Source organism: Leptopilina heterotoma, unplaced genomic scaffold, assembly GCF_015476425.1.
Source record: "Leptopilina heterotoma isolate Lh14 unplaced genomic scaffold, ASM1547642v1 Lhet_26, whole genome shotgun sequence".
NCBI classification, from domain to species: Eukaryota; Metazoa; Arthropoda; class Insecta; order Hymenoptera; family Figitidae; genus Leptopilina; species Leptopilina heterotoma.
In genome coordinates, this window is record NW_025110969.1 from 4,383,603 (window position 1) to 4,397,271 (window position 13,669).

The 13,669-nt window shown below is 24.8% G+C and overlaps 1 protein-coding gene across 1 annotated transcript; it reads right to left on the reverse strand.

Annotated features, from left to right (window-relative positions):
* Window positions 1-118: 118 nt before the first annotated feature.
* On the reverse strand, window positions 119-13,055 carry LOC122503390 (F-box/SPRY domain-containing protein 1). Its single transcript, XM_043613902.1, has 4 exons — window positions 12,698-13,055; window positions 7,736-8,009; window positions 806-896; window positions 119-719 (listed from the first exon to the last, which is right to left on the reverse strand). The coding sequence occupies exons 1-4, from the start codon at window positions 13,012-13,014 to the stop codon at window positions 625-627; spliced, it is 777 nt and encodes a 258-aa protein (XP_043469837.1). The 5' UTR covers window positions 13,015-13,055; the 3' UTR covers window positions 119-624.
* Between the last annotated feature and the right edge of the window lie 614 nt (window positions 13,056-13,669).

Genomic DNA, 13,669 nt, shown 5'->3' on the forward strand with positions numbered 1-13,669 from the left:
GTCACAAAAATATTTCGAAATAAAAGATTGATGTTTATATTTTGATAATAATTATTTTGCAATTAAATATTAAATTAAAAATAATACTTGAATGCATTAAATAAATTTTTTTCGTTGACAAACGTTGTGGACTTCAACTTCGTCATAATATTCAGAGTAAGAATTAATTTTCTTACTCTATCTTTTAATTATTTATTATCTTTAACTTTCATTAAATTATTATTTCGTAATATTGACGTAAAATTCACGAATAATAATACCCTATTTTTGGAATGTATTTGATACTAAATAAATATCAAAAATTTTAATTGGAATATTTATATTGAATGCAAATTGCAATTTAGCAGATTACTTTTAAATGACTAGTTCTGCCAGTGCAATTGCAGGCAATAAAAGAGAAATAATAATAAATTCTCTTCAAGTTTTTTCATATATATATAAATATATAAAAAAAAGAAAAATAATTATCTAAATTTTTCTCAGTCTATTTACAAAGTCAATCACTTGTGGATTTATTTTAAGTGACTCTTTGGAATCTTGTCATTTTTGTAGTTAAAAAGAAAGGAAAATTACTTTAAATTAAAAAAAAGAAAAGAAAAATTGGAATTAAACAAATTGAAAATGTTACCCATCTAAAGGGGGACCTAAATATACCATTGAAACTTCTGTATTTCCATAAACGGCCGAGATCGACGGATATAATTTCTTGTCCGGAAGTCCTAAAATCGTTTAAGGAACTCAATTAAATTATTTATTATATAAAATAGTAAAGTTATTTTCTAAAATAATAAAATGTAATTATTACCTCTAAACGCTACGCCTAAAAATTCATAATTTCTCTCAAAGGAAAGTGTATTATCCTCGCAATCTAAAATTACTCTAATTCTTTCTCCAATCTGTAAATGAAAATAGATTTAATTTAAAATATAACTTATCTTTTACATTTTATGTGTAAATTAGGCTATTTTCCATTAACAGGTTCCATTAATAACAGGGATATTAACAGGGTTCCATTAACAGTATTTTCCATGAAGATATCGATCACTTCGAGTCTTCGACTCGAAGTGATCGCTTCCTTCATGTTTTATTTAATAATTTATATTAAAATATTAAAATAATTTATATTAAAATATAAGACTATTGTTTCTAAAACTTCTTTAAAATTATTTTCATCATTTAAATTCAATTATTATTTTCAAGAATTTTTAACTAAAATTCTTCTTTAAATCAATTATTTTTAATAATTTTTGAAAAAGTTCTTTGAGAATTTTCCAGATTTGTTTACAATTTAATTTTACGAAATTCCGATTATTCGCAAATTCTTCAATTAAATGTACATTAGAAAATAAAAATTTGAAATAATTTGAAAAAAATTTCGATTAAGGTCTTTGGAAAAAATTAGTTCCATAGAATTTTTAATTAAAAGTATGAAAAATTGAAATTTTCAAAGATTTTTATTCGGAACTTTTACAAAATTCAATTATTTCTATAAAAATTGCAATTATTAGTAACTTCTCCAAAATTCAATAATTATCTAAAACTCTAACTAAAATTAATTTTTAAATCAAGTCTCATTATAAAATTCTACGAGGATTCAATTTATTTAAATATGTACAAACAAAATTGAATAATTGAATGTTTCTTAAAATTTAATTCTTAATACATAATTTTTCAACAAATTTTTAAATAATTGAATTCTTTCGACGAATTTTAATAACATTTTTAAGAATATAATATACATTTTTCTAAGAATTCGATTAAAATTGTATTAAAAATAATTAAAATTCAGCAATGAGATTTATTATTTATAAAAATAATTGAATTATTGCGAGGAATTTTATAAAAAAAAGTTTCAAACAATTGGTTTATTCGAAAAAAATTATGCAAATTCTATTTTAAATAATTGAATTCTTGTGAAATTTTTATATTTTTGGAAAATAATTGAATGATATCAAAATTTTTATTTAATAATTAAATTCGGTACACGGTAATTCGCCCGAAAGTACCCGCCCGAATTTATTTGCCTGAATAGATATGCGCCTGAATGGTAATTCGCCCGAATGGTTTTGCCCGAATATAAATTCCCGAATCTTATTAATTTTCCCGAAAAAATAAAAGTTTAGGCAACGTACGTATATATGCAATGAAAGAAACAAAAGAGAGTTATTCAGTTATATGCAATGAAAGAAACAAAAGAGAGTTATTCAGTTGTTTGCTAACCATTTAAACGTCAAAATTGTAGTGTAAACATTGCCTTGTTTTCAAACGTACAAAATTTTCAAGTGTTGAAGTAAAATTTAATTTCTTGTGTCACAATGGATCAAAATTTAGAAGCACGTATTATCGGGAAGAAATTAACAATTAATGGCTTTATTTATGTAAGATCAAAACTAAAGTGACCATATGGAAATAGTGTCAATGCGGGACGTCCTCTTATTTATATCATTTAGTAAAAAAAAAAAAAGAAGGTCATTTGCCACAAGAAAAAAGGAACAGGGAATTTGTAGGAGTAAATTGGAGGGGAATTGAGACAGCGCGCGTCTTATGGCATTTACATATTTATATTATGCTTATTTTGTAACATTAAATCACATATTCTTCTGACAATTGAATTTTTCTTAAAATATCACGAAGTCTATCTCTCTCACTCTTATACGTTACTGTGCTAACCTGTAGATGCAGGATATTCTTAACTATTTTCCGGGATATGCAGGACATTTTATGTCAAATGCGGGACGTTTTGCGGGACAAAGGGATAAAATCAGGGACAGTCCCGCAGAATCCGGGACGTATGGTCACTTTAATCAAAACCGGCGAAACAGAACAGATTTTACTGGGATTGTCAAAAGGTTCGTTCAGGCCAATGTAAAGCACGGGCAATAACGATGCAGAGCGCTACGGAATTAATCGTATTAAAAGGTCCCAATGACCCGAAAGTATCCTCGCATACACATTCTCCTAATCAAGATCTTGTCAAAGCGGAGGAAGTTAAGGGGACATTCCAGTTCAAAACAGGCAAAAAGAAGGCTTTTTTAGTATATATTATTAAAATAACTATGACATTTATTTAAAAAATTTCTTTTACATGTAATAAATAATTTATTTAAGAATTTGTAAAAATTTTTTATTTTTATTTCAAAATGGCGGCGATATACGCCATTTTCGAAAATGCCCATTTTTGGTGGTAAGATCGATTCCAAACTTTCTAAAACAGATAAAACCAAAAACGAAGTGACATTCTCTTCGTTAGATAATTCTTTAGGTGTGGAACCTCAAAAAAGTGGAATTTTCTTCCCCCCCTTTTTTTTAGAGTACTTTTTCCCAAAAATAAGCAAAAAAAAGGTGTTTTTATTCAGAATTTCTCTTATAAAAAGAAGGGGAGTTGGAAATTTTCCAGTTTTTGAGGTTCCACTTATAGGCATGATGACGCTGAATCAAAAGCCGTTTGATTTTTTAAAATCGCTTCAGAAGAACTCGACATATCACTCTTACCAGATCAAGAAAAGACATTTTGAGAAAAACGCATTTAAAGATTTGTCCATAAGTTTCGAAATTTTTTTAAAAAAATCATCAGATTTGCTTGAAAATCTTTACTCGGGGGTTTTTGAGGTCGCTAATTACGAATATGGAATCAGATCAGGCCTCGAACTGCCTTTGGCATTGAAAATTACGTACTTTACGTACCAAAAAAGGAAAAATTAGTGACCAATTTACGTACCAAAATTTGTAATTTTTTATATAAAGTGCCAACTTTAAATCGCAAAATAGAATGATATAGTTTAAATAATTACATGGATTTCAATCAACATATTTTTATTAGTTTAGAAAATCTTAAAATTGAAATAATATTTTATATGTTCTTATGATAAAATTTTACTTAAGAACTGTAAATTAAGAAGTTTTTGAAATTCTTTAAGGGTTCATACCACTTTGTCAACTTCAAAAAATTAAATTTTTTTACGGATTTAGTTACTAGTTGAATCAGTAAATTTTTACATTATAAGTAACTCAATTCACATTTTTTCATGTTGTGTATTCTATTGTTAAATTTTAAATAATTAAACAATATTTTTTTTAATAAAACGACGTTTTCTATATAGTTAAAGAGTGTCTTTGTTAAACTATAAAAGACCTAAATCAATAAAATTTACATGGATCGTAAAAAAATTCTACAAAAAAGCTAAATTTTGAGGCATGAATAGTGGTATGAACCCTTTATTAACAAAATATGACTTTTGTTTTCGACCAATCGGAAATTGATTGATCGGAAAGTGAATGTGAATAAAAATAGAGAAGGCATAACTAAATGTTTATTCACAATCTGTATACATATTTTGATTTTTAGTCGAAATGGTCAAAATTACGTACTTTACGGACCTTTTGTCAACATTACGTACTTTTAGGTACCAAATTCAAAATTACGTACTTTTCCTTAATTTATGTACTCAGTTCGAGGCCTGTCAGATTTTTAAAATTCAAAATGGCGGATCCAATATGGCGGACATTTTTTTTTCAAAATCATTGAATTTGCTTGAAAATCGTTACGGGGGAGGTTTGGGGTTGCTGATTACGAATATGACATCATTTTTTCAAAATTAAAAATGGCGGATGCAATATAGTGGACGAAAAAAAAATTAAATAGAGCTGTGCAAAATTCGAACCGAACCGAGTTTAGTTCGGTTTTGGGGCGCCGAAATGTCGAATATTCGACATCCGAACTAGGCTAGTTCGAATGTCGAATATTCGACATTCGAACTAGGCTAACTCGAATGTCGGTTTTTCGACATTCGAACTGGGCTAGTTCGAATGTCGAATATTCGACATTCGAACTGGGCGATTGAAATGTCGAATTTTAGAATTCGACATTTTAGCGTACCAAATCCGAACAAAACTCGATTCGGTTCGAATTTTGTAGTAACTCGAATGTCGAATATTCGACATCCGTACTGGGATAGTTCGAATGTCGGTTTTTCGACATTCGAACTGGGCTAGTTCGAATGTCGAAAAACCGACATCCGAACTAAGCTAACTCGAATGTCGAATTTTCGACATTCGAACTAGGCGAAAAAATTCGAACAGTTCGGTTCGAATTATTTTGCACAGCTCTAAAATTAAAATTAAAAAATTGTCTTTTCCGCCATATTGGATCCGCCATTTTGAATTTTGAAAATTTGATATCTAATTTGTGATCAGCAACACCAAATACATTTTTGTTTGTCTTTTTTAAAAAATGCAAATAAGAAAACATTTAAATCATTCGATTGCTTATCCGCATACAAAAACATCTTTGACATGGCGAAGAATAAGGATGTATAACTTTTGTTTTACTTCGAATTTTGCAATAATAGTTTAGGAGCGTATTCTTGACTCTATAAGAAATCCGAAAATAAAAACAAAAAAAAATCGATTTTTTTGACATTTTGAACTGGAATGTCCCCTTAAGTTTAATTTAAAACGTGCAGCGGAAGAGCATCCAGAATGCCCTCCAGCGCAGGTATGATAAGATAGTGATATTCTCTTTTCATTTTTCATTCTATCAGTTCATTCCTTTTTTTCCATCAACAGATAATACGAGAACACTTATCCAATTTGACGCCCGCTGTTTTGGCAAAATTACCAGAGCTATTCATTTATAAAGATAATTGAAATGTTGACAATTTTTTTTTATTTTTTGAAAATAATTGAATTTTAGCCATGAATTTTATTAAAAATTTTGAAAATAATTGAATTCTTGTAATGAATACTATTATTTATGAAACAGGGTGTCTACTATTTTCGTTTAACAAAATTCCCGGTTATTTCCCGGTTTTTCCCGGCTATATCCTAATTTTTTCCCGGTTTTTTTTCTTATCAAATTTAAATTTAAATTTGATTTCAAACATAAATAAATCATTAAATTTTTTGAAAATAATGTTTTTTTCAGTAATTTTAATTAAAAACTTGGAAAATACTTGAATTAAACAAAGAATTTTTTCAAGTTTTTAAAAATAATCTTGTCTCTTTATAATTATAATTGAAAATTGGATTTTTCAATTTTATTAAAATTACATTGATAATAATTGAACTTCTGCAAAGAATTTTACTATTTATAAAAATAATTGAATCCTTCCAAAGAATGCTATTATTTATGAAAATAATTTAATTCTTGTGAAGAATTTTATTAAAATTTTTGAAAATAATAAGCAGCAATAATTAATTCTTTACTTAATATGTAATAAACATTTAATTTGCTCAAGAAATAAATAAATATCATTTATTTGAACATTCAGAAATTTGAAATGATAAAAATTTAAGAGAAGTTTAATAATTATAATTATTAAATAATAATAGAATAGTATAATTTTTAGAAGCAAAAAATTGATTTAAAACTGTAAGAGGGACTTTAAATTTTAAAAATAAAATTATAATTATGGTCACTAACTTCCCTTGATTATTTTCGAAAAATTTAAATAAAATTCTTTAAAAGAATTCAATTATTTTTCAAAAAAAGTAAAAAAATTTCAATGATTTGTTTAGAAAAATTCAATTATCTTGAAACAATAGAATTGAAAAATTACAACAATTTTATTTTTTAGACAAAAAAAATTTTGCGAAAGTTTAATTTTATTAAACAATTTTAAGTATGTATATTTTTTTAAAATAACTAATAAAAATTTTAATTATTAATCTTCGGAGTAAGAAACATGAATACATTAGAATTTTACTCTTTATAATATTCAATTATTAATCAATTATTAAATTAAAATACTTTGAAAATTCTATTTGTTAAAAAGTTTCTAATGAATTTCTTTAACAAATTTAATTACATATTTTCAGTCGAATTTCACAATATTTCTATTAACTCCATAATTTTTTTTAAATTTATTTACATAATATATTTGAATTGGTAACTGATTTTTTATCATCAAATTAATTATTTTTAACTAACTTAAATTTAGAGAACAGTATAAATATCTATAAAAATTGAAATAAAAATTGATTTTTTAAAAACAAATTAAAATAATAAAACTTTTTTAATTTTTTGTGAAAAAATTCCCGGTTCGGTATAAAATTCCCGGCTAATTCCCGGTTTTTCCCGGTCAAATAAAATTCCCGGTTTTCCCGGAATTCCCGGTTAGTAGACACCCTGATGAAAGTAATTAAATTTTACAATGAATTTTATTAAAAATCCTGAAAATAATTGAATTTTGTCCAAGAATTTTGCTATTCATTTATAAAGATAATTGAAATGTTGAAAATGTTGTTTTATTTTTTGAAAATATTAAATTTTATTAATTTTGAAATTTATTGAATTCTTCTGATGAATATTGTGATTTATGTAAATAATTGAACTTTGCAAAGAATTTTATAAAAATTCCTGAATATATAATTGAATTTTGACGAAGAATTTTGTTAAGCTATTTATAAAGATAATTGAAATGTTGACGAGATTTTTTTTTTAATTTTTGAAATTTGAATAGTTTATAAGGCAAGCAAAAAGACACAAAAATTTAAAATTTTCTTATAAATTCTAAACATTTAGTTTTCTCCAGTACTTTTAATAAAAATCCCTGACTTTTCCCTGACCAATTCTACTTTTCCTAACTTTTTCCTAAATTCCCTGATCTGTGGCAACCCTGATTTAAAATTTGTAATTAAAAAAAGTTGTTTAACGTCAAAAAATCAATTTACACACAAAAAGTAAAAGATAAATCATAATTATCATTTTAGTTTTTAAATCGTTCAATTTAATTACCTGATATTTAGGAGCATTATTGAGTGAAGGGTAATTTCCTAATGCATCTCCATTGTGTAAGAGATGATTGTCGACGATATTCCAACCCCATGAATGCTCATCAGAGCCAAGAAGAGAAACATAACCGTGGCACAAAAGTGAAGCCTCTTTGGTTGCAATTCCTATAACTGCAACTGTTCCCAGAGGACCTTCCCATATTACTTCCCATGCGTGTCTTCCATGCCGAAAACCTATTTTACCTCTTCCTGCATCCGTACTTTGTGCAACGGGATTTCTGCAAAGGGAAAAAAACAAATTCAAAATATATTTTAAAAAAATATCATTTTAGGGTGGTCAGAAGTTTCGGTTTATCAATTTCCCTGACAAAATAATTTTTGAAAGATAATAGTTTTTTAAATTGAAAAATTTCCAGACAATTGTGGGAAAGTCTTTTTAAAATAATTAAATTTTTAAAAAATCAAAATAATCCAATTTTTGAAAAATTTTAATTCATGGTTGCCACAAAATCTAGATTTCAAAATTCCAGGCTTTTTCCAGGTTTTCCAGGTTAAAAATATTAAAAATTCCAGGTTAAAATTTAGGAATTATTTGTGATGAAAAAACAAGTATTTTACAAAACTGCATTTTTATGTTTATTTTTCTGAAAGTGATACTTTTGATATTCGATTTTTCAATATATTTTTTAAAAATTATATGGTTTTTTCTATTGAAACTACTTTATTTCATACTCAATAGTAAGAATTTAAGTTGCGCAAAATTAATTTGAAAATAATAAAGTCTTTCTTCTTTGAATTTTACTCGGGCCAATATGTAAAATTTGAATATTTATAAAAGCAATAATCAAAAATAAAAGCAATCAGACCATTAACTTTATTCTAATGTGCATTCACATTTTTTTAGAATATTTTTAATGTATAAAAACATTATTAATCATCGTGAAGTAATTTTAACTTAAACGGAAGACAAAATTTAAACATTTTTATCACATATAAAACGGAGGTCAAAAAATTTTTAAAATGCACATAATGATAGAAAAAACATTGTATTTTCTGGCACTATTTTTAAAAAATTTCTAAGAGTTTAAAAAAACCATAAAAATTTAGTTTTCGTATAGAACTCCTATTGGAGACATGTTAAAAAGACTTTAAAGATGAAATTATTTTAGCCATTGTATAAATTCAGTTAAATAAAATTGTTTAATTTTTTTAATGATAAGTAAGTGTAAATTTTTTCTATGAAAATGGTTAATAATATTATCAGAGAGTAGATTTTATAAAATTAATCGAGATATCAAAAATGTCACTTTCAGAAGAATCAGCCATAATTAGCACATTGAAGTCATGTCTAAATTAAATAATTTCCATCTTCAAACTTTGTTCAAAATCTTGAACAAAAAGCAACTGGTAACAAAAAATTTTGACAATCGTAATACTAATAAAGATATAAAATCCTATTTTTCACAGATTTAGTCAATAATTAAAAAGAAAAATTAAATTAATTTAATTTAGTCAATAATTAAAAAAAAATTAAATTAATTTAAAGAGAAGATAACATGGAAAAGGAAAATTGCATGTTAACATTTTTAAAGAAAAATAACATGTTGAATGAAATTTTTCTTAATATCTTTCATTAACCCAAAAAAATTCCAGAAATTCGTTCAAATTCCATGCTATTTCCAGGTTGTCCATACTCTTTTTCAATTTCCATGCTATTTCCAGGTTTTCCAGGTTTTCCAGGTTGTGTGGCAACCATGTAATTATAAATATGACCGATTTCTCCGAAATTTTAATATGCAAGCAGGCCTCGGATCGACTTTAACGAGCAAAAAAAGTCGCTTTAGTCGATTAAAAATAGAAAAAAAAGTCGAAACAGTCGTTTATTTAATTTAGTGTTGTCACAAAAATTTTATTTTGTATTTCCCTGATTCTTCACTAATTTCTAAATTCAATTTCTAATCAAAACTTGTATAATTTTGCTAAATAAATATTTAAATACTTCTTATTTCATTTTTCACAGGAAATAAAATTTAAAAAATTTCAACTTCTGAAATTTAATAATTTCTAAAAACTGAAACTATAACCCTTCCAAAAATTCAATTATCTTCTACAATTTTTAACTAAACATGAAGCTGAAGTCTGCAACGTTTTTAAAAACGAAAAATCAAAAAAGAATTCTTTTCCAAGTTAAATTCATCTCTAATTTTCATGTTTCTTAATTTTTAAGAAATTAATTGTTGCTTAAGATACAATTATTAAAAATTAACATGATTTAGAATCAAAAATAAAAAAACCGTCCCTTTATTTTTTCGTTTTCGTTTTTAAAAACGTTGCGGACTTCAGTATCATAACTAAACTTCATCTTTATCTATATTCATTTTTAATAATTTTCCGAAAGTTTTTCGAGAATTCAATTATTTAAATACAAAAATTCAATTTTTTATAATAATTGAAACTGTCCAGACCATTTTTCTTTTTACAGATATTAAGGTAGAATATTTTCAAAAAATTTAATAAAGAAATTCGTATAATGAACTTTTTAAAAATATTTCTAAATAATTTTTAAAAGACAATAGTTTTACAATTACAACATGCAATTAAAAAATGTCCAAAAATTGAAATTTGGTAAAATGTTTTAAAAAATAATTTACCCAATAATTAAAATTTAGTAAAATCTTTAAAAAATAATTGAAATTTAATAAAATCTTTTAAAAATAATTAAGTTTTTAAAAAATAATCAAATTTTTAAAGAATTTTAATCATTTTATAAATGATTTCTCAAAAATTCTAAAATAGTAAATTTAAAAAATTTTTAATTTACTTTGTTTGAAGGTAATTGAATCTTAAAAAATTATGATAAAACAATTCTAAGAATTAGTTTTTTGTAAATATTGTAATGTAATTTTTCGAAAATAATTGAAGAATTTTTGTATAATTAAAAAAAAAATAATTTTTTAAAAAATTTTAATTAAAAATTTTAAATATGTCTATTTTCTCCAAAATGTTAAAAATAATTCTAAAAAATTTTAATGTTATTATTTTGTGTATGTATTTAAATTTTCGAAAATATTGAAAATATTGAAAATAATTGAATTTTAAAAAATTAGAACGAAATAATTCAGAGAATTACTTTTTTCAAAACTAAACTATTTTAATTGTATATTTCAAAAATTTAATTTGAAAAATTATTTAAAAATAAATTTTCAAAGATTTGTCTATAGTTATGCTTTTCACACTATAAAAATCGAAATATGTAAGTTGCATTTTATACTAAAAATATGGTACTTTGTCGCAAAATTTGGAAGAAATGTCGAAAAAGTCACAATTTTTTATATAATAATATCTGAGGCCTTTGCAAGTCTAAAAAAGTAAAGTTTTAATTAATTGAATTTTTAAAAGAACTTTAGTATAATTAAAAAACTTAATTAATTTTTTGATGAATTTTAATTAAAAATTTTGATCATGGTTTTTTCTCCAAAATGTTAAAAATAATTCTAAAATATTATTTTTTGTATGTATTTAAATTTTCGGAAATATGTAATTAAAAATAATTAAAATATTGAATTTTAAAAAATTAGAAGTTAATTTTCATTAGGTTTCATTTTTAAGTTTACATTTAAAGATTTTTCATTAATCAAATTTTGAATAATTCAATTATTTTGAAAATTTGAAATTAAAATTCTTCAAAAGTTGATTTTCAAAAATTGTAACAAAATACTTGAAAAAAATTAATTATTTTCAATTAAATTTTACAAAATTTCAATTATTCAAAAAGATTTTTATTATCGACATATTTGAAAAATTTAATTGTCTTAAAAAAAGATTTAAAAACAATTTTTGAAAGATTTGTTTCTAGGTATTTTTCGCACTATAAAAATCGAAATAAGTTGCATTTTATACTAAAAAATGTGGTATTTTGTTGCAATATTTGGAAGAAAAGTGGAAAAAAGTCCCAAGTTTTTAATGTAAATCGAAAAAAGTCTTAATTTTCTCGGTATAAATAATAAAGTAATCGTTTTCGAGAAAACTTCAAATATTTTCAACAAAGAAAAAAAATATTAATTTAAAGAAATACTGAAAGAGAATTCCAGTGTTTCTTCGTTAAGGACACAAAGATACTTATTTTTCAAATATTTATAAAAAAGTACTATTCTCATTTACTATAATAAAAACAAACAATAAAATATTTATTACGTTCAAAATGAATAAAATTTATTGATCTATTTCTCAAATTTTATTAAAATAATTATAATTTTATTAAAAAATCATTTATAAAGTTTCAAAATTTCTAATTTATGATTTTATTTTTTATTGCTGTCAGTAATTTTTTGAAAATATTTATGATATATTTATACTTGAAAAATGTAGCAGAAAAAACGAAAATAATCAATACGTGGTAACATAACCTCAAATGTCAAAATGTTTACTTTTTGTAAATGTTATAAAATTATAATCTAACATTCTAACTGCAAATTTACTTTAATATTTCAATGATACGATTCTATTTAACGTAAAGTTAAAATGAAGGCAATTAGAAATTTTCTAGAAAATGAGAAATGAGTTTCTTAATAAATTAGAGAGAGAAAATTTGTGCCAAAATCATTTTAAAATATTGATAATTATATTATTAAATAAACTAAACATATGACTTTCCTAGAGAAAGTAACCTGCTTTTAATGAATTTTTTTCTTAATGATAATAAACCTTTAATTAAAATAGAAAATTATATGTATAAAAACCAAAGTAATCAATACATGTCAACATAACCCCAAACGTCAAAAACTCATAAATTATACGAAATTCAAAGAAATAAACATTTTATTCGAAAATCAACTAATATTCTAATGACACTTATTCTACTTGTTAACTCAATTGAAGACAATTGATAAACTTTAATAGAAAAATGATTTCCTTCAGCAAAATGATATTTGGCTTATTCGCAAAAGTAGAATTTACATTTTCCCACCTGTGCAATGTAAAACCATTTGATTTGATGAAAATATTCCTTGAGCAATCATTTGGATTCCAGGCATGACGAAAGGCTCGTAATTTTGATTTATATGTTGGTACAGATGACAGTAAACCCGAACTAAGTACTTCCTGACCCAATTCACGGATACAATGCAATCGCCAAACGTCATTATTTTCATCACAAAGTATTCTACACCAATTTTTACACACCAAAGAACAATTTCTTAATGATGGAAGATTTAAAAATGAAAATATCAGTTCTAAAACAGGATCTGGTAAGCGGAATATTATATCATCCATTTTGCCGGTCATCGCGACAAAAAATGATGATAGAAGCGCGCAGAGTGATTATAGCGGAAGTTACTGGAACGAGAAAACAGAAACAAGAATTGAATATGCGCGGGCTAATTTCAATTCTCATAATTCCAAAATGGCGTATTCTACTTTTCCGGTTAAGAAATATTTTTAACAAGAAGACTTCTTGATTTTTAATTGAAAAAAAATGTCAATTCTGTTCGCTCGCGGACAAAGTGTTGCCGCGATACGAGACGAGGCGATAATTTCAACTGTCTCGTCTTGTCTCGTTATTGTAGGGCAAATTATCGTCTCGTGTTTCGAAAATATTACACATTATTGTCTCGTCTCGAGTGTCGAGAATGCTACACATTCTCGTTTTCTCTCGTCTTTTTTCTGTCTTTTTCAGCTTTTTTATAGAAGTATTGTAAAAAATTTGACGTGTTTGCACATTACTGAAAAATGACTTGACGATTAAGGTGAGATTTGGTAGTCTTTCAGGTATTAGTCTGGTTTAAAATAATTTTAGCCATATTGGAATCAGGGTTGCACACGTAATATACGTCACGTAAATTACATGGGTTTTTTTACGTATATTACCTCAAAAATTTTAAACACAATGCATTTTATTGTGGTGGGAGGTAAAATACGTATTTTATCCTTTTCCTTTCTA

Excerpts from the sequence above, each read along its gene's own strand:
- LOC122503390 (XM_043613902.1), bottom strand. The coding sequence starts at position 13,014 with ATGACCGGCAAAATGGATGATATAATATTCCGCTTACCAGATCCTGTT. Across the intron at positions 897-7,735 it reads ATAATGCTCCTAAATATCAG|ATTGGAGAAAGAATTAGAGT; the intron begins GTAATTAAATTG and ends TTTCATTTACAG. Across the intron at positions 720-805 it reads TTTAGGCGTAGCGTTTAGAG|GACTTCCGGACAAGAAATTA; the intron begins GTAATAATTACA and ends AAACGATTTTAG.